The sequence below is a fragment of the Gavialis gangeticus genome, unplaced genomic scaffold, assembly GCF_001723915.1.
Source record: "Gavialis gangeticus isolate Ggan-Ray unplaced genomic scaffold, GavGan_comp1, whole genome shotgun sequence".
NCBI classification, from domain to species: domain Eukaryota; kingdom Metazoa; phylum Chordata; order Crocodylia; family Gavialidae; genus Gavialis; species Gavialis gangeticus.
In genome coordinates, this window is record NW_017729032.1 from 138,164,319 (window position 1) to 138,191,535 (window position 27,217).

At 42.5% G+C, this 27,217-nt stretch overlaps 1 protein-coding gene across 2 annotated transcripts in view; it reads left to right on the plus strand.

The window, feature by feature from the left end:
* Nucleotides 1-27,217, plus strand: part of COL4A2 (collagen type IV alpha 2 chain) — a 291,109-nt gene that overhangs the window by 78,565 nt on the left and 185,327 nt on the right. For both annotated transcript variants that reach the window (XM_019524110.1, XM_019524111.1), the window contains exon 3: nucleotides 4,231-4,311. In XM_019524110.1, the coding sequence (XP_019379655.1) occupies nucleotides 4,231-4,311 (81 nt within the window). The remainder of the gene's footprint in view (nucleotides 1-4,230; nucleotides 4,312-27,217) is intronic.

The window sequence follows — 27,217 nt, forward strand, 5'->3', positions numbered from 1 at the left end:
CCTTGTTTCCATATAACAGCATTTTATTTTATTTTTTTAATTGAGCAATGACTATAAGAAACTAACCAGTTAGGAGAATCTTGCAGGTTGGGATTTTATGGATGAAGTTTCAAATCAGCATGAGTTTTTCTAGCTGAATGTAGAGCTCCTGAAAATAGGGGTTTGTATTAGATGAATGAGTAGACCCCACTAATTTTTGCCATTATGTACTCCTTTCAAAGTGATGTTTGGAATCTCTAGTTGACGCAAACTAGTATCTCACATCAAGCATCTGAGTATGCCATCAGTGTAACAAGGCCAGTCAAACCTTAATTTTATAACAACTTCCCAGACCTTCTAAATCCCTTTGTAAACCTTACCCTGGAAGAGCTGCTCTGATTGATAGGAAAAATAAAATTACAATATTTCATGCTAGAAATAATTACTTTGCGGGTCCACAGTCTATAAATTTCTGTATTGGTCCGAAATACCATGTAGGCCTCTAGAAACCATAGATAACACATTGCAATATTTTTATTCTAATTTCCTTAATTTGAAAAACTGCATTTAGGAAAATGGTTTCCTGTTTTTTAATACACTCATACAGATTTACTGGGTACCTTGTTCTGTGCTCGGCTTTGTACTCTGTGAGAATACCAAGTGTTAGAGTAGCACTAGCAAACATACTCGAGTGGGTGTTCCAAAGTGACAAAGACTAGATGGGTATTTTTGTGTTAAAAGCTATTAATAAAGAAATCTGTGTGTAAACGTTTGGATAGTGGTAAATATTTGTTGCTGATTTTTAGTGAGTTTCGATTGAGAAAATTGGATTCAAGTCAAAATTGGAAGGCTCTGTGAAGTCTGAAGAGAAATTCTCTTTTGTTGGCTAGAGGTATACTGACGTAAGAAATGTTGTCTTGGGACTCAAAGTTTGTGAGAACATAGAAGAGGACAACACATTCTTTGTTTTAAGACACAGAAGTTTAATGCTTGTATCTTCACATAAATATGATTAATATTAAGTACTCCAATTTTTATGCCCAAGCTTCACAAGTCACCAGCAGTTTCTGATTTTCTCTTGTTTGTACATAAATGGTAAGCTCTCTCTCCATCTGCAGAGACTTGTTGCACATTAAATCTGTCCTCTACAAAAACATGTTTATATTAATGGGAATCAGGTGCACTTGAGAACATACTCTTTGTGCTGCATATTGTGAGGAAAAGATTAATATAACCTCAAGTGACTTACTTTTAAACTGTGTTCAGCATACCCTAGGAACTTATTTTATCAACCACACATTAGATAAAATATAAATTCTAACTATAACTCCAGTCTGTCATTTCCTTTGTTACTCACTAGATCAATGATACTGTAACCCATACTCATGTTGAATATTATTTGCTCATGCAAAGAGCTGAACAGAACCCAGTGTAGGGATTCAGAATCATGTCCATATTAACCAGTGTGCCATAACAGAACTGCAAAAGGTTAATATGTGATGCAGATGACAGCTAAAAAATAGTGCTAAGGAAGGTAACTGTTTGAACTCAACTAAATAATAAATTGTTGAACGATTAATATCAATTAAGTATTGAAGTGCCTAATGTCCGTCTAAGTGTCAGGGTGCGCAGGGGGTCAGCCCTGGGATCTCATGATCTCATCTTACAGCAGTCAATTACTCTGCCTATGTGTAAGCATATTTAGATACTATGTAAGAATACCTGTGCTGTGACTTGCATGAATACACTTACAGAACAATATTCTGAACTTCCATTGTTCACCCACTATTTAAAAATCTCCAAGTGTTTACAAATAGGAATAAACTTGATGGTAAACACCCTTATCGGTCTCATGATTTTCTCAGCAGACAATACAAACCTTGTGCCACTGGATATCTGAATTATTGTCATTGCTGTCAGCTTAGGATAGCTTAGGATAGATGCTGTCAGCTTTTATAGTTCCACTTGAAACAAAATGAATCCCTCTTAAAGCAGATTGATTAAGCGACTTAATTATTTGCTCCTTATCAAAAACTTTGCTCCTACACCCCTTTGAAGTCCAATTGAACTGACTACAATTGTTGTGGTAGTCGCTTCACACTTTTGGGGAAAAATATACTTCTGGAATTCCACAGAAAAGTCCTTGTTCTATCTGCAGTTGGACAGTTACTTAGAAACAGTATTTAAAAAAATATGTGTGCGCCTCCAATAAGTCTGTGTGGTTGTGGCTCGCTGATCACTTAAGAGACAAACAGGGCTGAGTATGTACCTTGAAAATAGACCAATATCCACAGTTCGGTCCTCTCAGGAACAGACTATACCAACCTCCTTCTCAAATGATGCAGAATGCAAGCATGACATAAAGGAGTACTGTCAAGGACAGTGTTTCTCAACCTTTTTAGCTCAGAGGCAGACCCTTCATTAGTTTCAAGGCATTCCTTAGAAAATGCCAGCTCTTAGTTTTCACTTGTTTTTTGACTATGGGAAAATAATACAGCAGTCTTTCTGTTACAAAGAACTCAGAATGCTTTTAACACCAGAAATTCCTATTTGAAATCTGTGGGTTATCTCGTGAATCGTGTTTGCACACCTAACAATGATAACATTGCATGCCACCCTGTAGCACCTTTATAAGGATCTCAGTCAAGCCTTGGCACCCTGGCTGAGGATCACTAGTCAAGGAGATTATTTCCTGAAATAAATTTGAAATCTTTTGAGTGGCTGTTTTTAGGGACACATTTTATTGGTTTCTATTAGCCACACCAATGCATCAAACTTTGGGAAGACTACATGTAAAGTTGAATCCAAATTAATTTAAATTATTTACAGCTACAGAATGCCCTAAAATGAACAAATATAGAATTTAAAGCCAAGGTCCGCTCACAACAAACAAAAGATTTAATTCTGGAACCTGCATTACTGCATACAGAAAGACTGAGAGTATGCTTTATATGCCTTGAAAAAACAACAGCAATTAATATTTTATATATAATGATTCACTGACTTGTGATACATGACTGATGCAACATCCCTACAGAATTCAAGCAGCTGTACAGATATTTGTTGCAGGTGTCAAAAAGAGATATGAGGCATACTGCTCCTAATGTGGAGCTAAAACAACATTTAGAAATCCTGGTGGGAAATTACTATAGCGCTATAAAAAATCTTGCATCTCAGTGCAGACATTGATGTTAATCCCCCTGTGACAATTTTTGTTACTATGCCTACATTTTGGACATCATAACAACATAAATTTGGACAACATAAACTGTTATTCTAAAATGTTTACTTCTAAGAACTCAAAATCTACTAAGCCTCTTCTTCAAAAGAACAGATTAAGGCAGGGGTGGGCAATTATTTTGACTGGGGGGCCACTTAGGAAGTTTTGCTGAGCTCTTGCTGGCTGGGTCCCACAACTGCTCACCATAACTCCCCAAGTGGCTCTGCTCCATACTCAGCTGGGCAGATGGGATGGGACAAAAGATGGGTGGGGAGAGACATCCAGAAGCTGGACAAAGAGCTGGGGCTAGGATCGATATCACAGGACTGAGGCAAAGCCACAACCCCCTTCCCACACACCTCTGCCCATGGAACCAGCACCTGTCCCAAGAATGTGCAGGCAGCAGATTGTGGCTCTGCCCTGGGCCCCAGTCCCATGCTGTCACTGCCCCATGATCCTAGTCCCGGTCCTGGCCCCTCCCATCTGTCCCACTCCCAGATGTCTCATCCTGCCCAGGTGGGTTCTGGTCTGGTCTCCATGAAGACCTTGCCTGCCCGCTCCATCCGGTGCTCCCCACAGTGGGGTGGGGTGGGTGGGCTAGGGTGCCTGGACAGCAGGGCCAGGTCTGGCAGCGGTGGTGGCTATTGGCAGCAGCAGCTGGAGGGAGCTGCTGTTGCAGGAGCTGCTGAGAAATGAGTTTGGTCGTTGTGCTGGCCCAGTGCTGCTGTATGCCCAGGAGCAGCAGGACCAGCTGCCTGCACCACAGCCCAGGTTGACCCCTGTGCCTGGGCGAGGCAGGACCAAGGGACCTGCCATGAGCCAGATAAAATCCCTTGACAGTCCAGATCCAGCCCATGGACCATATTTTGCCTATCCCTGGATTAAAGAGACTTTACTTAGTGCCAGATCCCAGTCTTTGCTTAGTACAACTCCTAATGAGTTTGTTTTTCCAATCATTTTTTCACTGTCATATGCCATGCAATGTAATGAATATTGTTTAATGTTTTCTTTATGCATGTTCTGTTTTGAAGGGCGGAAAGACTTACACAGGACCATGTGCAGGAAGAGACTGTAGTGGAGGATGTCAGTGTTTCCCTGAAAAAGGAAGCCGTGTAAGTAACAATGCCTTCTTATCCAGACATTCTGATGATGTACTACAGAAGCTATATATACAAAGCTCTTTGAAGTCTTGGGGCGTTAGATAGGCCCTAGGAGGTAAGACTATTAAAATAAATTAGGTTTTGCAGCAAAAAAGCCGTTATTTTATTTCCTAAAGACATTTCTAATTGTACAAGAAGACCAGGTAAACACATTTCTGAATTTCGTATTTTATTAAGGAAGAAACATTCTGGAACAAAACATAACACATTGTACTTCTGAGAAGGATTACAAGATTATGATCAAGGCCCCTTTTATTATGCAGCAGATTAGATCTAAATAATAATGGGAAGCCTCCTACTACAGCTCACTTCATGTGGCAGGGCTGCAATAGACTATGTAAGAGCTAAGACATTATAAAATAATCCAGTTACTGTCAGTGTTATTGAAATGTTTTTACTATGTAACACCAAGTATGAAAAATATGTATGTGGGTGTGTGCACACAAGCACACACAATTAGTGCTTGCTACCATATTTTGCACATATCACATGCACCTTTTTCTAAAAAACAGCTCCCCCTCCCCCCACCAAAAAATGGGGGTGTGTGTTTTTTTAAGTGAGGAAGGAATGCTGGAAAGAAGCATGCCTGTAGACACTATGTATGCCATTCAGCTGCCAAGGCAGCCGCTGCTTGCATCTGCCCAGCAGACTGAAGGGGCAGAGTCTTGTGTTAACCCTCTCACAGATATAACTATTGGCTGAGCACTTTAGCTGGTGCCCAAAGCAGCAGGGGAAATGCTGGTATTATCTTGATGGGGCTTGCTTGTGATGTGGAAACAGTACTTTATTTACAGCAACTTATATAAAAAGCTACTTAAAGTAAGAAAGTAACACTCTTGCTTCTGCCCTTGCAAGGGCCTGGGCATAACTTTCATGACATAAAACAATTCCTCCCAGGAACAGTGTCCAGGAAATGTAGTGTTGCAGGAGACAGTTTGTCACACCAGGAAATTTCTGATGTCCCACTTCTTGGACACTGTTTCCAGAAGGACTTGATCTGTATCACACAATCAGGCAGGACTCCAGACAAATATTTTTTTCTACATTCTGCTTTCCAAAGAACAAGCTGCCTCCTTTATTTGGGGGCATGTTGTTTGCTAGAAATTTTTTTATCACAGTAAAGAAATACCAGGCCTACAAAACTAGAACATTTCCCAGGTATTTTTCACATATATGGCTGTGACATGCATCAACCAAAGGGACAGAAGATGAAGCATGATATTCCAGGGGGCAGTAGGGAAAAAATTATTGAGACATATGCTACACACAGTTTCTAATCCTTCAGTGGTTGCCTAGCATGTATAATTTAGGAGCTCTAGATGGCAAACTCCTATAATATTCATCCTGCTACAGCTGTGTAAGGGCAGGACATAGAAAAAGGGGCAGGACATAGAAAAAGTTAGACTGGTAAAGTAGAAACTCACTCATATTCCCTAAAGATTGGATGGCCTACTCTGAGTTACTTTAGTCCTGAAAATTAACAAGGCTGGACTATTGGGTGCTCATTTTCCATTTCTCATGGACTTTAGTGAGAGCTGAGTGCATCCAACAACTGATGGCATCTGGCCCCCACTGCAGAAAGCACAGAGATGGCACAAAGCTTTCTTTACTTATTTTGCTACTTCCGATTTATTTTGTAGAGTTCAAAGAATATTTGGGAAGTGGTACCGTGCTATTCAATGACTTTCACTGCACTTCAAGATTGCTTTTTAATTTTGTAAACTGACACACATCGTTTTGATTTGAGTTTGCATAGGATACATTTTATCTCTCTTGGCCTCTATAGATGTCACAGGTTCAGTTGTACATCTGGTTTATGCAATAACTTTTTGTCTTTAGAGACTCTGGTTAAATTTGGCATGGACTTGGGCTTTATGCTACTCCTCCTTGGGAATATTTGTTTACACACAACCTCAGTATGATCTGGCATATTCCTTGTTTTCTCTTCTTGAGGTGACTCACTACAAGCACAATAGGCATGTTGCATGTTAGCTTTGGAAATTATGTCTGGAGAAGTTGAATAGAGCCTGGTTGTCCAGTGACCAATTGTAGCCCATGTGACTGACCTGCTTCTTTGAAGGGTGTCTGGAATTCAGTACATTCGATACAGATTGAAAAAAAAGTAACATGAAAATCTGACAAAAATTATTGCTATCACCATGTAAAATGTGACTTCTGGGGAAGGACTCTTTCTTCATAATAAATATTTCAAACCAGAGACACAATAGCATTACTTGCTATTTGCTGCTAACAAAAGTACATTAGGGCTAGTGATAGAAATTGCATATAAACCAGGTTAAATGATCAGAAACCGGTTTAAACCTGTAACACAACAGAAGTTCAGTGCACATAAACCACTTTCAAAATGGCCAAAATCGGTTTAAGATAAACCTGGATGGATGTAGTATCTGACTTAACTGATTTATGTCAAACTGGTTTATGGAACTTCTGTTCCAGATCCCCACCCAGTTCAAGTTCTCATTCCCCCAGCATCCCAGGATGCTTTGACCCCCCTGCTCCCCTGCTTTCACAGATCTGAGGCAGTAAAGCTTCTGCTCCCTAGCACCTATCTGTGCCTGTCAGCCCAGTGGCATGGGGAGCAGGGGAACAGATCCCAGCTCCCACTAGCCTGGGTATGCACAGCACATGCGAAGGGAAAGCACCCTCTGTGGGGCTTGTTGCTGCCCTGCCCCACACACCCCCCTCAAGCTGAGCTAGAATTGCCTTAGCACCTTGCCAGCTGCCCTTGTATCTGAGAAGCTGGGGAAGCAGGGAACACACAACCCCCAGCGCAGCACCAACCTCCCATCTGCAAAGCCCCCACTCCTAGGCTTTTTGTCCTCTCTGCCCCAGTTTAAAGAGCCAGCTGGGATCCTTTAGCTGCACCCTCCCACAGAGCTGAGGCAGCAAAGCCTCTGCTCCCTAGCCGCTGCCTGTGCCTGGCAGCCCCAGTGTAGGGCCAAGCCCTGTGAGACCAGACTGAGGGCTAGGAGGACCAGGGGCAGAGCTCAGGGAACCCTGCCAGGGGTGGAGAACCCCCACCGAGGCTGGGGGTTCTGGCCAGCCCCAGGCTGAGCAACTATTCCACCTTTCCCCCACCTATGGGCATGGAGCCAAGCCCTGCAGGACCATGCTGAGGGGTGGGACAGAAATCCCCTCTCTACATCAGGGACAGGGCTTGGGGGTCCTTACCAGAGGTGGGGAACCCATACTGAGGCTTGGGGATCTGGCCAGCCCTGGGTTGAAGGGACTGTTCCCCCCTGGGGGGAGGCAGGACTGGGCTGCTTGCATGTATTTGAGTGCCTTCTGCAGTGGCCAGCAGGCTGGGAGGTATATTCTAGTGCCCCCCAGCTACTGATTTGGGCCACTGCAGGGGTCTGCCTTTCTGGTTTCAAAAGTGAATGTTCACTATTTTTGGTTCAATCTACACAGTTTAGAGAAACATGCAAAAATTGAATCAATTCAGCCTGGGGCTTTTTGACTTTCTATACTTAGCCTGGGTGCTGCTGAATGAAGATAAGACTAAAATGTGAACTAGTTGGCACTATTTAAAGCAGAAGCAAGTCAGTTTAATAAAGAGTGTATAAAAATATATTAAACTTCTGATGCTGCTCAAGTTCCTTCCCCCCTCCGTTACTACGATCTCACACTTCCTGTTAGGAAGTACTCTGGTATTAGCAAAGGGGAACAAGAGAATAGGTGTCACACTGGCAGTTAGAGCTACTTTAGCTCCTATTCACTTCCTGACTGGATGCATAAGGATCCGGGTGGGTTTCAGGAATGTGGGACAAGACTGCCAAGCTCTTGACACTTGGGAGCCTTCTGTTTCTATCCCCCCAGGTCCTGGTATACAACGTGTCAGTATGAAGATGGGGGGCACCTGGAATGTGCTGTGTACAACAGCTGAGTTATCAACAGCTGGTATATGGTATATGGTTCCTAGGAAACCAAGTTCAGGCACTGAAAATATGAAACCATTTAGCTGAGCTAGTGCAGTGAATGAAGGTGTCAGCACCAACTGTTGGGTTTTACCAGCTTTCCTCCTTTCCTTCTGTCTTCAGCTACTCCATAAGGAAAAAAGACTCCTGTAGGCTCACAGGGAGCCAAGAGACTGCCAACAGACCAACAGGAGAGCTGATAAGGAAATAGAGTCACTCTCCTTATTCTTTGACAATGTCTATGGAGGAGGTGCTGAGCAGTTTCAACAGGGAAAGTACAGCAGCTGATCCAAGCCATAATACCTCACCAGAGCTGCCCCAGGGCAGCAGGGAGGGCAAGAATAGAGGCAGTGGGATCTGCTAGCATTCCCCACATGGCAACAGAGCTAATTCAAGCACTCAGGTTAAAAGTCACAGCACATAGTCATATTTTTTAGTCTATAAAGAAATGGATGGTATTGACCTTGAAAGGTGTGGGCAATGGGGTCCCCCAAAGTTTGGTCCTTGGGCTGGTGCTGTTCAATATCTTCATCAGTGACCTGGATGAGGGCATGGAAAGCACTCTGTCCAAATTTGCAGACGACACCAAACTATGGGGTGAAGCAAACACACTGAGCAGAAGAAACTGAATCCAGGTGGACCTGAACAGGTTAGCGAAGTGAGCAGAGAACAATAGGATGCAGTTCAACAAGGACAAGGTGTTGCACCTAGAGAGAGGGAATCACCAGCACACCTATAGGCTGGGGGATGACCTTCTCGGCAGCACAATGGCAGAAAGAGATCTTGGAGTCATTGTCAACTCCAAGGTGAATACAAGTCGTCAATATGACAAAGTAATTAGCAGAGCTAACTGCACTTTGTCATGCGTTAGTAGGTGCATCACGAACAGGTCCAGGGAGGTGATGCTCCCCCTCTATGTGGCACTGGTCAGGCCGCAGCTAGAGTACTGCATCCAATTCAAGAAGGATGTAGACAACCTTGAGAGGGTCCAAAGGAGGGCCACTTGTACAGTTAGAGGCCTGCCTTATGAGGAAAGGCTGAGGGACCTGGACCTATTCAGCCTCCGCAAGAGAAAGCTGAGGGGGAATCTTGTGGTAGTATACAAATTCACCAGGGGGGCAGCAGGGAATAGGAGATGATCTGTTTACCAGGGCACCCCTGGGAATAAGCAGAAACAGCAGCCACAAACTGAGAGAGAGCAGATTTAGGTTGGACATTAGGAAGAACTTCTTCACAGTAAGGGTTCCCAGAATCTGGAATGGGCTTCCAAGGAAGGTGGTGCTCTCCCCTACGTTGGGCGTCTTCAAGAGGAGACTGGACAAGCACCTGATTGGGGGTCACATGACCCCAGCACTTTTTCTATTGAGGTCCCTTACGACCCTAGCATCTGTGAATCTATGAACTCAGTGTAGATCTTTATATGGGTAAGTTAACACTTTTAAAGCACTTGGTCCTACCCCCACACGTGACTGATCAGCTGCCTCCCAGCTGAGGCTGTGACCAAGCTGAGATGATAATTTAGTTTCTGATAAAAATCAACAAGTAGCTAGCTCAATGGAGCTGGAGAGAGAAGGAAGGGTTTTTTTGTTTTTCCTTTATAATAGAAGTGGGCTCCAGATTAGGGAGCTAAGAATCAATTTAATCATAGCTCACAGGTAAATGTCCTGCAAAGTGCAATACTAGAGTTAGCTGGGCAGAACAGTGAAATGAATAGACAGCTGGGGAACATCAAGACATGCTTGGATGCTTGGTTCCCTGGGGACAAGTAGCAGCAGAGCACCTTGTGCCACCGCTACTTGTCCCTGGGGAACACCAGCGCCACATACTTTGGCACATGACATGTTGCCCTGGATGAAGTAGGAGAGGCTGGGCCAGCAATGGGATGGCCTCAGCAGCCCTACCCGAGGCCCTGGGGGACTCCTGGGGCTGCAGCCACAGCAATTCTCCCACGCAGAGCCTAGCTGGCAGCAGAGCACAGCTCTGGGCAGCCCAGCTCCGCTTTTTAGCAGTGTGCGCTGCCCAGGCATGAGTTGCTCAGTTGTTTTTTCTCCAGATTTTTTTTGATCCCTGGATATCCAAGGGTCAAAAAATGAAAAACCCACAGAAAAAAAACCCCATAGCAGTGCACACTCAGGCAGCACACCCTTACAGAGCGGAAAACTACAAATGTGTTTGCAGCGCCACATACCACACATCCATGTTCATCTGGACACACTCCAGGGGTTCAAGCTGACTCCCAGGGAGAGGAGGTGTGGAAGGTAAGAGTGATGGAAATTAGCAGGGTCCAATAGAGTTGATGTGGTCAAACTTTTATTTAATTTTATTTCTCAAAAGAACCCAACTTTGAGTCCCTGAAGGAACAAGACTGAAATCCTCTGGCTGGAGAGTGTTCTTTGTTGCATCTGCTGGTGGTCAAGTGCAGCTTGCAGAGTTAAAAGATTACAATATGGTTAGACCTGTATTTAGGGGTAGAACTACATGTTGTCATAAAACTGATACACTATACAGTGCTCCACTCTGAGCAGGGAATGAATACCAAGCCTAATTCAAAGTTTCCATTCTGAAATTCACAGCTCTCCATCAGATTATTCCACAATAGATTGCCTCTCTGTTACTGTGGCTTCCCACCACAACTGTATTTCTCTGTCGCAGTAGTGCTTGCCCGATAGTCAAAAGGTAGATCCAACCCCCAAAGTGATGGTATAGAACTGACTGGATCCCGCCCTTCAGAATGGGAGATCAGCAACAAGCAATTCAGCCTGACACATTCCCTTCCCTGCCCTGCACTGTGCTGCTGATCCCCTCTACAGCCTTCCCTGCTCTCTTTATTCTCTCCCTCCATTTCTCCCTGCCCCCTTCCCTAGGTAGGCACTGCTCACTGAAGGTAAACTGTCTTTCTCTTCCCCACCTCCCACCTCTTTCCCCTCTCTCTGACATTATCAGCCACCTCCATCTTCCCTCTCTTCACTACCTGAGAGGACTGGTGGCTCATGGTGCAGCTGGGCCACATGTCCCTGGCCCACTGCTCTGAAAGGTTGAGCATCACTGATCTACAGGAACCATAAAGCGAGGTAATTAACTCAGTTTTTCTGAAGTCAGAGGATGTGTTGGAGATGGTACCATTGACTTGAACTGAGGTGCAAATGAGATTTTTGCACCTCTTTAAAGGGATTGATGCCATCTATTAGAGAATGTTTACCTTCTCTTTAGGTCTGGTTAAAGATTACATAGCTAAGAGTTCGGGACAGTTTGCATTAACAGCGTTACATAGGTTTGTGCATGTTCACTACAACTGTTAGTGAACTGCAGTGTGGCAAATCCATATGCACGATATTACAGAATACCATATTTACTCAATTCTAAGATGACTTCAAATTGAAGACAGCCCCCCAATAATTAGATTCTAGACATGGAAAATTATAAATGTGTTAAACTTTTCTGTGTCTAGAAGCTAATTATAGGGAAGGGTCATCTTAAATTTGTCCCTTCATTGCAGTGGCAGGAAAAGAGCAGCAGCAAGGCAGGCAATGAGAAAACCAGACATGAGGGGGCAGGTATGGGAGGACGCAGAGTGGGGGCAAAGTAGGGACAAGGAGTAGGAGGTGGGGAAAGTAGGGGCAGGGAGGCAAGTACCCTGCCCCTCATCCCTTGCTCCCCTTGTGACTGCCAGCCCACCAATTACCTCCTCCTCCTGCTGCTTCAGGGACAGGTAGTACCCCAGAGCCACTCCTACCCCATGCTGCAGGAGCAGCTGTGCTGGAAACCTGCCTCAACACCCCACAGATTTCTCTTTCCCTGCCCTGCTCCCTTCTTTCCTCTCCCTTTCATGGGAAGACAGGGGGAAGGGAGATGGGAAAGGAAACAGAGCAGGAAAGGAGAAATCGGTGGGGTGCTAAGCTGGGCTCCCAGCACAACTGCTTCCTTCAGCATGGGGCAGGTTGGAGAACACAGCAGGAGCAGCATACAGACTCCTCCATCCCTGCCTGGCAACCTGCTTGCAAGGAATGGTAGGAGAGGGAAAGGGAGGTGGGAAAGGGAGTGGGAGAGAATCTGGGCAGGGAGTACAGCTGCTGCTCTATGTTGCTGATACTGTCCCTGCCCTAGCTGGGCTCCTTGCACAGGTGACTCCCCCAGCTCCTAGCTGGGTTACTTGATTGTAAGGCAAGACTTTGTTTTCCCCATGATTAATGATGGTGGTGGTGGGGAGATGCTCATCTTAGAATCGAGTAAATACAGTACTACATTTGGAGCTTTTTAAAGTATAGCATAAATTCTTAAAACCAATTTTATTCCTATAAAAGGCATGATTAGACAAAAATTCTGTGATGCTGATTTGTTTATAGGTTTAGAAAAAGTTACTGCTATCTGCAATAATTTTTAGATAATCTACTGATTAGCAAAGACTCATTTTAGAAGACAAGCTACTGTGTGTAACGCTGCTTTTTTGAAAACAGAATCTTAGTTTGTGATGACAAGAAAGAGGTATCTGGTAAAAAACATGTTACCTCTCAATATTTATTTATTGCTCCATGAAAATCCACATTCCAGGTGTCAATTTTAGCAGCAACTCTTTTAGCTTTTGAAAGTCAAAAAACCTCTTTGATAGGAATATTTTGGGGAAAATATACCTTATATTTGTTGTTAATTTAAAGGAAAAATAGTTGTATAGGAACCAACTGTGACAGGGGGCAGCTCTTGGGGCCAGGTCTTATGTCAGCCTGCCGACCTGTTTATACATGACAATCTGCCCGGTCTTGCCTGCCATGACTTTGCTGTTCCTACAAACAGATGGTAAATATGGGAGACTGCCCATTACATGCCCCGATGCCAGGGGGCGCTATCTGCATCTCCATTCCTCCCCTGCACTGCAGCCCGTGCCTCACAGATGGCATCCAGGTTAACATTACTCCCACTCTGAGATTGGAGCAAACTGAGTCCAAAGTTGGGCTCCACACACACACACACATTTACACCACCTCCACTCTCACAGGAGGCCTCTTCCACTCCACCCGTCTCTCACTGGGGGCTCTGGCATACTGCCCATTACCGAGCCACAGTCCACTACCCTGCTTCTCCTTGAAGAGCCTCACTTGAGCCATCAGGCTTCATTACTCCCATACTGGCCTCACCACACAGAACCTTCAGTTTCAGCAAGTTCTCCTGCCCTGCGTGGTCCAACCTTATGCCAAACCCTGGGCTACTTCTGCCTCAAGCCTCTCACTGGGCACAACTTACAACTTCTCATGGGGCTGGCCTTTGGCCTGTCCTTCAAATTTACTCCCATTTGACCCTACTCAACGCACCGCTTGGGCTGTCCTTTAGCCCTACTCAGCCCCCTCACACGCACAGACCTTCAGGCCTACTTGCACTTCTACCCTACTCTATGTGGGGCCTCCCAATGTTCTCCACAATACCTGCAATGGGGTCACCGGGACCTCAAATCCCTGCTGGGCTCAGGCGCCTACACATGAGCATACCTGGTCCCCACTACTCCCCCAGCTGCCTCCAAAATCCACCTGAAGATGGGGGCTGGAGTTAAGGCACTCCTCCTCACCTTTCACCAGGGAGGTAACTGGCCTGGCATTTCCTGGGGACTCCCACACGACCAGGAGCCCTACTAGGCCACTCTTCCTCAGCAGGGTGCAGTTTTAGGTCATGCCCAGGGTCCAGGAGCCTCCAAACCATCTCCATAAGCTCCTGCCCTTACCTCCAAGGTTGTTCCTGCTGCAGCTCAGCTAGGCAATGTTTCTACCTCCCCTGGCAGCAGCAAACTGCAGCCTTTATATGCCTTGTTCAAAATGACTGCTCACATCAGGCACCTGGTAGCTGCCTGCCTCTGCCTTCAAAGTGGCAGGCACCCAAAGGTGCCCTGACACACCAATAAATACTTGTCATATAATAGGCAGATGTATGGTCTACTGCAGCCATTTAGAAGTCAACCTTGAGGCTTTATAGAAAATAGCAATGAATGGAAATGTTTTGATCTTTCTGTAGAGTGAAAGAATGTGCCCAAATGAAACATCACTTTGTACTTTCCATGTGAGTCAAATATCTAACAGCACTTTAGTCATTTGGCTTTGTTTCTATAATGAGCTGGAGTAATAGAAGCTGTGAGCTGTGAAGATAGTTCAGTGTGCCCATAATGACCTTGCTGTGGTATTAAACTACTTTTTTAATGAAGACAGAAGCCTTGAAAGATTAATTCACAAAATATGAGACACGATTATCTAAAATGCCTTTAAAATGTATTGTGTTGCTTTATGTGATGAAAGAGTTTAGTAGTAAGTTACTACTAGCAATACATATATATGAAATTCATTAAATAATGCAGCAGCTAATCATGTGGTAGCCATTCCTTTATAAACTCATGTTTAAAATGTATAGTTTAGCATATAGGAACTGAATCTAAGAGTTTTTTGTGGGGAGGGAGAGGGCTAGTAGGGGAGAGTGGTGAAAGGAAAAAGCCTCACTCTGTTTGTAAGTTGTTTGCACTCTCACCACTTTAGGAGAATGCCTCCACCCTCTCACCCACTCCCAAAAACAAATATTTTACCCCATTGTATCTTGTAAAATTATTTTCAATTTTTGTGAAGCTTTTGTACATGTTTATTATGAGCCAGGACTAGATTGATACTTTTTGTCAAACTCTTCACTAGAGATTAATGGAAAGTATATAAAAGAAAAGACTTATGACAGTTAATGTGACTTTTTTGGACACAGTCAAAAATCTTCCATCCTGATGCTTTTAAAAAAAAATTCAGGAAGGAAATAAATTAAAACTCTTTCTTCAAAGAAGTCATGCCCAATGTCATCTGTGGCAACTGTAACAAAAGCAACAAGCAAACACACGTCTCTTAAGGTCCTGCTAGTGCAAAACCTTAACCATAAAATTATCCCATCTCTTTTCTTATATTTTTTATTTGAATGTAATTAATTTTCCACTTTTATGTTCCTGATTGCTGTGTTTTATTAAATTACAACAAATTTCTTTTACTAACCAATAATCTGGTAATTAATTTAGATTTTTCACCAAGATAGTGACAGTGTTCTGTACCATATGTCACTATTGTGGACTGCGATTCTTTCTTTGTATTTTTTACATTTGTTAGAGGAATAATTTCATATCAGATTGCTCGTATTTTAAAGAGCAATTAACCTTTATTCTCACACTTAATACTGCTGAATCCTACTTAATACTAAAATTCCTCTGATGTATTTAGTTGACATCCGAGTTGCAGAGCAAAAGCACAATAGGTTGAAGTCCAGAGATTCTAGGAGAGAAGGGGAAAGGATTTTTAGTGGTGACTATGTAGAGATAGACTTTTCAATGTTGTTAATAGGAATTGCATGAAAAGAGACTAGCACTCTGTTTAAAGTTCAACTTGTGTTGACTAAGGTACAGAAAAATAAAGGCTGAAAAGAAGAAAGAACAATGTTATTAGTTAGGAAAGCTGGAAAATAGTAAAAGCACAAAGATTTTTTGATAATATGAGGCTAATTTCTCCCCTCAGGGAATTACAGCTGTATTTTTCCCTTGCACTTATTTGACGGCACAGCTTCCTACCTATATTCATCTGATACTATCTCTTTCTTTAACAGTGCCTTCAAACTTTTTTTGTCTGTAAATCTCTTTATCTGCAAAACATTGCTACTCATACACCCTACACCCTTCATTCCTTAGGAAGAGCATCAATACTGATGTCAACACAAGAAAACACCATTACTCACCATACATTAACCAATTGTTAAAAGTTAGGAACATATTCTTTGGCAAAGTGCTGCATAGCCCCAGGGGGGTGTATACCCCAGTTTGAAAACCACTAACCTACAAGATATTATCATCAGAAACAGGACCCAAACCCTTTAGCTAAAGCAGAAGCTTTACCACAAAATTCTATCTTTTGACAGCAGTAAGTAGACTCTTACCTTTGTGTGCATTATGCATTAGATGGGAGTGTAACAAACTTAAAGCTTGTTGTAGTTTAGCATAAATTGGTTTTAAGTAGTATGAAACTTTATATCTGTGCTATGCTCTCCTTGAAAATTGTTTAAAACTGGGTTTCAGCCAATCTCTTTAGCTGATAAATAGATAAGTGCTGTATTTTACTATGGCTGCCCTAATGTTCATAAATGGAAGTTGGAATTTGTTTTCCTTTATTAACTTTGTATTTATGTGTGTTTTTATTTATAAATTTTAATTAGTGACAGAGTTCACTAACTCACTGTATCTCATGACCACATTCTTGGCTATACTGTTGGCTAGCTAATATATTCTGTTAATGGACTGCCTTTTATAACTTTCCTACTTGAATGTGTTATACTGAAGTAGGTTCTTAACAGCAGGAGAAACTATTGCATTGATATTTTTAGGAATTTATTTTTGGGTAGAGTTTTTTGAGGAGAGTATCTGGCCATCTGCATATCCTTGAATTGAATGAGACAGACAAAGAAACTGCACAAAGCATGCTTTGTTGGTATAAATCAAGAACTGTTTCATTCCAGAAGATAAAACAAGACTTCTTTAGCTGTAGGAGGAAATAATGTTGAACAAAAAGCCTTTAAAAATGTGAGCTATTTTGTCAGAGAAGATGAGTAATGGAAAGCTAACTGGATCATAGGGATACATCAGTTGAAATGGATAGAAACAGCTTCCTGAATATTCTTAAGTATCATTTAAAGAAATATCATTGTACTCTTCTGCTCAAGGATAAATCAGAAATTAAAGAGTTTTGCCCTGCCATTTTCATGTACTTCTTGAAAGCCCCATTTTACATTCCTATACAAAATAAATACAATTAAATGCTTTTGATTTGCTATAATCAACTGTGTCTATAGAACTTGGTAAATTCATATATGCTATGTTCCTGTACAGACTGAAGTTCTTGGTAGCAATAATGCAATTGCAGCTACACATTTTGGAGTGATTATAATACTGTTCATTGGGTAAGGCATGTAGGTTTTGGCTTTGGGCATTAGAATACCTCTTGAGCTGTGCAATTCTTACACAAGAATGATTTGCTTATCTTGGACCCAGAATTACAATATTTGCTCAGTTGGAAGAGTAGTTACAGAAGCTCATAAATTACAGGATGAGAGCCTTACATACTGGGCACTTGTACATGAGACACTAAGTTGCTGTAGTGACAAACTACAGCGACGTAGCTCGTCATTATGGCAATGTAGTGTCAGCGGGCACTAACTGTGATGCCGTCACTACTGCACAGTAGCAATGAGCTACTGAACAGTAGGGTCGGAAATGACCCATGCGCCACCAAGACTGTGCAGTACCAGCAGGTACTATGCAGTCATTTAGTACTTGCTGACCCAAGCACTAAATGACTGCAGTATCAACTGCACGGTGGGGTGCACGCGTAGATGTGCCCACTGAGTAGTTCACACTAAGATATAAAAGTAACAGTCTGGCTCTCATTTTCTCCTTGAGATTATACCCTTGAGAGTGCAGATGATTTCTCATGATGTGTATGTAAGGTTTTACAAGTTTCTCAATACTGTACTTGTTTCCGTTTTCTTTGTTTTTGCCACATGGGACCAAGCCACATGGACCCATTTTTCCTTTCTCTTATTTGGTAACTATCAAATCATTAACGTAATCTCTTGAATGTGACCCTGACAAATCAGGAATGTGGGAATGGGCAGACTGTCATGATGTACAGTATCTCTCAAGGCAAACCATCCATTTCTCAGTTTTGTCTATCATTGTGTCTCTTTTAAAATTCTTGAATATCTCTATACTTTTAAAGTATTTATGAGCATCTTGGGAATTTTTAGTTTGGGAGACTGGAGATACTTATCAAGGTCCCAGTGTTCCTTTATGTTGTTAACTTGATATGTAGTAGTAGAAATACTTTTTAAAATTAACATAAATTTGTTGAGATGAGTTTTCTATTGAAATTCTTATTCTGATATGTACTGAATTAGTTACTATATTCTATGAAAATATACTAATTTGCTATTATTGCAAGCATCAAAACAAGCATTTATGATCAGAATTTGCAGTCAGAATGCCTTGAAGAGGAGACCTCTCCATTTCAGGCATGGGTCTACACAAGATAACCCTGATGTCCAAAGAAATAAAAATGCATTGACAAAATGTCAAGTGATTTTTCCCATAATATTAAATTACATTTTGTGTGAAACAATAACTTTAGTCTTTCAGATTCCCTGTTGTCTAGCACTGACATAGAGAAGCCTTTGTTCTTTAAGGTGATACATCTTAAATATATTTAAGAGACTCTATAGATGTGTAACTGTTGGGAACTGTGTATATGTTTTGGTTGTTAGCAAAACTTATTTTTGCAAACATAGCCTCATTAGTTGACGAGAGTACTTATGTCTTTACTGAATTTCCAAAAAAAAATGGTAAGTTCGGCCACAAGTTTGTTGGCAGAGTATAACACTGATTTGAGATCCAGAAATTCCTCCTCCTCTGCTTCTCACATGCTCCCTATGTCTTCCCCCACTGCAATCCATTCAGGATATGACTGCTGAAATATTCTTCCTGCTCTCCACTCTGAGTGCATTGCTGCTTCCCTCTTTGAATCCTGCCACAGACCCACTGACTATTTTTTAACTTGTTTCCTTACCTGATCCTCATATCTTGTTTCTCATTTTGTGATGTCAACACCCACCATTTTGCCATGTCTTTCTCCCAGGTACTTCCAAGCCTTCCTCTAACCCTCCCCAAAATGTACCCCATTTTCAATCTGTTATGCAGCTACCCTTATTTCATTTAAATCCCATCTTATAACTTGTTTCTATCATGTTATCTAAGAAAAATGATACAAGTCAATAATGGAAGTTATACATTTAAAAAAAAGCGTGTTGTGTTTTTCAGTTCATGCTATGCCTGTCTTGTTTAGGATGTAAGCTCTTTGGGGCAGGAACTGTCTGTTCTTTAAATCTTACACAAAGCCAAGAACATCATAAGCACTTAAATAAACAGTCACAAAAGTTGCACACAGATGGTCAGGACGTCAGCATCCTTCAAAAGGACAAGATCTCTAATGATAAAATAACCTAAGGCACTGTTCAGAGGGCGTTGGATCCATTCATCTTCAGTTGATTTGTTCTAGATTTTGGTAGGGACATGAACTGGCTTGCCAGAAATAAAATGCATTTACAATGCATTTTGTATGGGAAATACTAGTAGCTCAAATGTAGCTGTGGAACCACTCCACATATCTGCTTACAACTGTAAAATAAACTCCTCTTGCTAATATATGTTTTCATCCTAGAGTCCTTTTTATGTTCATGACAGCAGACTCTCCTTGCAATCCTATGCTCATCTTATTTTACAGTCTCCTGCAGCTCTTAATATATTAAACTCAAAACTTCTAATACCAGGATTCTCCTTGTTCTTTGTATATGGATATAGTGGATAAAAGATGATGCCCCAGATACTTTATGCAGCCTGCAGGTAGACCAGACAGAATTGGGATGTAGGGGAGCTCAAGGATTGCTCTGTTACTGCTTTCCCATGAGCTCAAAAAAAAAGACTCAGGGAGCTCCCACTGAGAGAATGAGCAACTACTCCTCACCCCCACTCCATCTTTCTATAGAAGAAGACCAGCATTCCAAGGAGTAAACTAACACCCATAAAATGGGTGTAATCCCACTGTTCATGGAGGTCCCACTGTTCCTCTTCAGGTCTCCCACCTGAGACAGTGAGTATCTGCAACGTTCCTTATTTTTAGATGTGTTTGACAAGTACAACAGGAGGTAAAAGGGTAGACTATTCTTTCATATGACCCTTGCAAATCATACTGCAGTATTTGCATGGTACTTGTTCAGGACCTGATTCAGCCACCAGACCCACATTGATTATACTACCTGGTTATGCCAATTAAGAAATCAGTGTGGCCACTCACAGAATAAAGAACTCATCAGTGTGAGAAAGGGTTAAAAAATCTGGTCCACAGAGACATTTTCCCAAGGCCACTGAGTGTAGGAGTCATTTTATCAAAGTGAAATTCTCAAGACTTCCTGACTCTCCATCCTCAGTTCAAATCATGTCTCTCTCAGCTGGTGTATTTCTTGCAAACACTTATGGAGTTGATTTATTGAAAAGCATGAGGTTACATTAAATCAAGTGATAATACTTGTACTGTGTTTCTAACTGTATGGGGGAGGATCATATGCTTTAATTACTTCCGGTATATTTAGCACATATTTATACTATCTACTCAGTGATCTGTAACTGTAACTGTAACAAGATCTTGTAGACTGGGTATGAAAAACTAGACATAATAAATTTCAGAATACTACTGATGTTCTACAACATATAAAGTAGAATATTTTTACAGCAACAGTAACTTTTGCCAGTTAAGCAGTAGAGGCCTGAGAAAGAAGAGGTCTTGGTACAAGGAATCAATGCTCTGAGAGTTAAAGAATGGGAAGTTTTCTTTAGGGAAAAAAGAATGTTAGATCTTGGTGAGGGACTGTAATCAAAGGACACAGGAAAAGAATGTTAAGTCTCCCAGAAAAATAATAGAGAGACAATGGAGAAAAACCTGTTTAGCAAAAGAGCTAGGTGACTTATAAGCCATAGAGAAACTGCATTAATCAGAGTGCGTGCCAGGGCCTCATCACATCCGTCCCTAGCTCAACACTGTGGAAGGGAAGGGAGGGCTGCTCTAGTGCCCCCCAGCTTCTAGCCTGAGCCACTTCAGGCATGTGCCTGCATTTCCTCAATCCAGAGGGAATGTCTGTACACTTGCAAACCAGTGCAACCTAGGCAGGCTAGATTAACCTGCAAAGACTGAATCAAGTTAGGCTCAGGCTTTTTGAATGTCTCTCCCTAGCCTTGCTATTTATTCTTAGACTCCACAAGCAAAGTTCTTTTCTGATTTACACCATGTAAAAGACTCCAGCAAAGTAAGTGATGTTATGCAAGATATAAATCAGCACTGCATTTGGATGACTTAAACACCTATGTAACAGGACAAAAATCTAGAGAAATCAGAGGATTTCTGTCAGGGCTGAACTGGTACATGCCTCTGTGTATTGAGCTGACAAGGTTCTGGTTCCTTTTCATAGAGTAAGTAGGCATCTGAAACGTGCTGGAAGACAGTGTGGTACTTGTAAATCTTTGGCTTCAGGCTCTGTGAGAGGTCATATACATCACATCTTTCACTTCATGGCAAAGTCATTTGCTTAGCCAAGTTCTTCCTGTTAGAATAGTCCCATCTGTCTTAATCTGAGCTCCACAGCTAACAAAATAGATACATATTGTTATTTAGTCTCTGCTGATCTATATTTCTTCTGCATATCAAGGGAGCATAATTTTCATTTTATTCAGGTTAATTTAAGTTTCCATAATTGTGACTTGCCTTTTTAAAAGATGATAATAAGCATGAATTTCATCTACAATATCTCTTTTTCTGGTTTAAATCAAAGGACAAAAGAATTAACTTGGATGAAATAGCTTCTTGCACACACTGTAAAGTGTACTTTAATATTTAAAAATTCTGTATGCAAACATCCACTTTGGTGAAGTATATACAGTACAGGATAGCTTATTAAAGCTACATAACTTTCATCTATGGCTAAGGAAACACAGTTCCTAATATGGGGCCTTTTCCACTCTGTTAAAAGCTTGTTCATAATGAAATCCAATACACAATACTAGATTACATTTTTTCATCTACTTCAGTTGTTTGAATTGAGTTGTTTGAATAACTACTGTAAACTGCAGTTAGAGTTGATAGGTTAGGTTTTTCAAGTCTTTGCCATCTTTCTTTTAGGTAAGAATTATAATAGAGGGGCACATCTACACAAGATTCTGACTGTGCAATAGCCGAATAATACTGCACAGTACTGCATCACAGAATGGACAGTGCTAATATGCTGCTGTGCAGTATTACTAAGTGATGCTACAGTGAAGTAGCCTAAAAGACATTTGCCAGCATTACTGCACAGTAATTTTGATTAATGCGTATTTATTTAGTACTTGCTAATACAAGTACCAAATAAATGCTTAGTAATGATTGCTCAGTAGCATCTCATGTAGATGCACCCAGATAAGATTTTACTGTCCTTTAACCTGCTATGCACCTAAGGAGGAAGGAAATAGAGACTTTTCATAAAAATTAATTCCCAGGAAGGGTGTAGGAAGTAAATGTAGGTAAATTTCTCGTACCCCTATGAATCAGTCAGCTTCCTGGGCTTAGCAGAGGCAGGAAAAGGAGTATATGGCACCCAAATATGGGTTGCAAATAGCTGCTGTGGAAAGTTCTAGGAAGCATTTTGCCCTCCACTCCAGTATATATCTCTACTGAAACTGTTATATCAAGGATCATTTCTTTATAGCTGGTAAAGTAACATAAACAGTGTTTAAACAGTGGACCTCCACCTATCCCAGGAGGTGTATTTCCAGGGGAAATGCCTTGCTCGACTTGGTCCTGGTCACAGGCGATGACCTGGTGAGGGGTCTGTGGGTACCTGACCACCTGGGTGACAGTGATCATCACCTGCTGGAATTTACTATCCAGCACAGGGTGGTGAAAGCAGGCTATAAGGCAAAAGTCCTTGACTTCAGGAGGGCCGACTTCAATGAGCTAAGAAGATTAGTAGGAGAGGCATTGGGGTCTCGGAGCTTTAAGGAGATGGGAGTCCAAGACGGGTGATGTTCCTCAAGGAGACAATCCTCCAAGCTCAAAAGCAGTGTTAAAAAGTTCCCGTGGCTCAGCAAAGGCATCCAGGAATGCCTGAGGGCAAAAAAGGAGGCATACAAACAGTGGAAGCAAGGGGCTATCAACAAGGAGGATTACACCTTTGTTGCTCATGACTGCAGGGAGGCTGTTAGGAAGGCCAAGACAGAGATGGAGCTAGGGCTAGCAACCAGAATTAGGGATAACAAAAAGTCCTTTTTCAAATACATAGGGAGTAAGAAGAAGGCACAGGGTAATGTGGGGCCCCTACAGGACAGGCTGGCAATCTGGTAATTGCAGCAAATGAAAAAGCTAACCTCTTTAACAAATTCTTTGCCTCCATATTTCTGAACAGAGACTGGGACATTTCCCCCACCAGGGGAAGCACAGCCATGCCTAGGGTCAGGGATGACCTAGTTAGGGAACTTTTGGAGGGGCTGGACGTGTTTAAATCAGCAGGTCCAGATGCTCTTCACCCAAGGGTGCTGAGGGAATTGGGGGAGCTCATAGTGGGGCCCCTGACATGGCTCTATGAGCACTCGTGGGGTTCTGGCCAGGTAACAGGATTGGAAAAGAGCCAATGTAGTCCCCATTTACAAGAAGGGGAGAAAGAAGGACCCCAGCAATTATAGGCCAGTCAGTCTTACCTCAGTCCTTGGGAAGACCTTTGAGAAAATAATCCAGGAGCACATCTGCAAGGGCCCAGCAGGGGAGGTGATGCTCGGGGGCCACCAGCATGGGTTCATTGAGGGGAGATCCTGCCTGACTAAGCTGGTTTCCTTTTATGATCAGGTCACAAAGTCCCTGGATGAGGGTGTTGAGGTGGATGTCATTTTCCTGGACTTTAAGAAGACATTTGACACTGTTTCTCACCACATTCTCTTAAAAAAAGCTAAGTGACTGCAGCATTGATGCCTACACAGTCAGATGGGTGGCAAACTGGCTAGATGGTCGCACCCAGAGAGTGGTAGTGGATAGGTTGTTTTCGACCTGGAGGGATGTGAACAGTGGAGTCCCCCAGGGCTCAGTCCTGGGGCCTGTACTGTTCAACATTTTTATCAGGGATCTCGATGTGGGTGTGGAAAGCACGCTGTCCAAATTAGCTGAGGGTACAAAGATGTGGAGTGGAGTAGGCACGCTGGAGGGGAGGGACAGAATCCAGCTGGATTTAGACAAATTACAGAGGTGGGTGGATGAGAATAGGATGGAATTCAACTCAGACAAGTGCAAGATGCTGCATCTAGGGAGAAGGAACCAGCAACACACCCACAGGCTGGGGAACAACCTTCTTGTCAACACAGTGGCAGAAAGGGATCTTGGAGTCATTGTTGACACCAGGATGAACATGAGCCACCAATGCGAGGAAGTGGTCATTAAGGCTAACCGCACGTTGTCATGCATCTACAGACACATCACAAGCAGGTCCAGGGAGGTGATCTTTCCCCTCTATGCAGCGCTGGTCAGGCCACAGTTGGAGTACTGCGTCCAGTTCTGGGCGCCGCACTTCAAGAGGGATGTGGCTAGCATTGAGAGGCTCCAGAGGAGGGCCACTCGCATAATCAAGGGGCAGCAGGGCAGACCCTATAAAGAGAGGCTAAAGGGCCTGAACCTATTCAGCTTCCACACAGGAAGGCTGAGAGGGGATTTGGTGGCCATTTACAAACTCACCAGGGGGGATCAGTGGGAATTGGGGGAAGCTCTGTTCCCCTGGGCACCACAGGGGGTTACTAGGAATAACGGGCACAAATTGTTAGAGAGAAGGTTCAGGCTGGACATGAGGAGACATTACTTTACAGTTAGGGCTGCCAGGCTCTAGAATGGACTCCCAAGGGAGGTAGTGCTCTCTCCTACCTTGGGGGTCTTCAAGAGGAGGCTGGAAAGATATTTGGCTGGGGTGGTATGACCCCAGCACTTGTTCCTGCCCGAGGCAGGGGGTTAGACCTGATGATCTACTTAGGTCCCTTCCGGCCCTAAGCACTATGACACCATAAAGTGCTGTAAGCGAGACTTCTTTAATTCAGGAATCCATGGCTGCCAATCTGATTAGGTCTCAGAAATAACTTTGGCAAGATACATGGTTTGCCTTTTTAAGAGAAAACCAAACATCTAAAAATTCACCTGGGATATATAGTATGTTTCATAACAAAGCAGAAATGTCCCCTACAGATCTTATTTGTGTTTGACAAGGGGAAAGCCCAGGTGTTTTAAATCAAATATACAACATTAACTAACAAATAAAAAGGGATCCAAAAAGGAAATGCTTAGGCTTCTATCTTACTTTTCTGTTATAGCATTTTAGTTTCTCTAAAGATGGAAATAGGAAATGGCTATCTTTGTTTTTCCTTAGTTATTATTTATGTGTTCTGTCTCCCCACAACAAGATTGACCTAATTCTTTCCAAGACAAAGTAGAAACTCATGCTTAGTTGTTACAGGCAACCGATTCCTCAAGAATACAAGCTATTTGCTTAATAATGAAGCAGTGCCCTGAGATGCAGTGGAGAATCAAAACTGGAAAATGGCAGTTAGGAGTTTCCTAAAGCCAGTTAATCTGAAAGGATTAACCGAAGGGTTACATCTGGAAACTAACCCACAAGAAAATCTTGTATAGTCTCAGTGGTAGAGAATACTGCATGGTGAGAGAGACTGCATGGTGTCAGTGTGCTAAGCAAATCAGGAAAAAATACTGAATTCATATTATGCATAAGCAAATTAAAGGATATATGTTGTCTAATAATATTAATATCATTCATGTCCAGCCAGTTGACAGTTGTCAAATTTCACTCAGCTGTTATTTTGCTTATGAATTTTCAGTGAATCAAAATGTCAAAACCAATTATTATACCATTTACTGTTTTGATCATACTTTCATTTGCTTGGCCACTCTGGTTTGCCCATAACATGTATGCCTCAACAATGAATGTCAAGTGGCTCTTCCTAACTTCTAGTCAAGTTTTTGCATATGTGTGACTCTGTGGTGCATTAATCTCTCCTAGCACCTTTGTTGTGCTCATAGGAAAGTAAAGCCAAATATTTTGTAGCCAATGGACCCTGACACATAGGCATATGAACTGTATGAAGAATTCTGGTGATCACATTGGGATGCTGATTTACAGTGCTAGAAACCCATGAAGATAGGGATCACTGTACTACAAACTTACCATATTTACTTACTAGGTTTGCCTTGAATTTGTCTCCTTTCCTGCTAGAGCAGGAAAAATAAATTCCCCTCTACCCGCCAACATTTTCTTCCCCCTACAGCCCCTTCCCTCCTCCTTACTGTTTGACCCTGCTGTTCCTGAAAACATGGGATTGAAGGGCAAACTTGAAAATACTGACTTTGTACTTGGATACCCAGAGACTTAGTTAATACAGAATTGATGCATTTTACCTTTTTTTTTTAACTACTGCAAGCTTTAGCACAGATACTCCATGAACACACTTTTAAGCAACACTTCAGCACTTACTTATACAAAATACACACAATATTGATCCAAAGCCAAAAGACTTGTTTATTACCATACAGTTCATTGGGCTGGACCCCACCAGAGTCAACAGCATTTCAGCCTGCTCAGTATTTATGTGTACTCCAGATATGCCCCCACAAAGGATCCATGTGCTAATTAATCCCACTCATGACTGTAACAGGGTGTTCTTGTCATGAGTCCTAAAATACTCCAAAAATTTACATTCAGATTAGGCAACAGACAAAATGGTCCAGCTCCACCTCCTAGAAGGTGGAGCCACACTAATCATACACAAGAGGCTGAGAGGGAGTGACAAACGGACTCCATGTGAACTGTTTGGAGCATCAGTTGGTGATGTTTACCAGACATTTAGGCTAGGGACAGACATTACACATAAACCAGTTTAAGTGATCAGAAACTGGTTTAAAACTGTAACAGAACAGATGTTCAGTGCACATAAGCCAGTTTGAAAATGGCTGAAACCAGTTTGAGATAAACCTGGTTGAATGCAGTATCAGACTTAACTGATTTGGGTCCAACTGGTTTATGCAATGTCTGTCCCAGACCCCTTGCTGGTTTAAGTTAAACCAGACTCCCCCCAGCATGCTCTCTGGGCTGGGTGAGGCTGTCTGCTCCACAGCAGAGCTGGCCCCTCCTCTCTGCTCTCTGGCTGGAGCTCAGCAGATACTGCAGGCATCTACCTGACTTCCCCCTTGCTCCCCCCATCCCCTCCCCACGCAACCCCCTGCCTCGGCCTGAAGCAGCCCCCCAGCCCCCTCAAATCC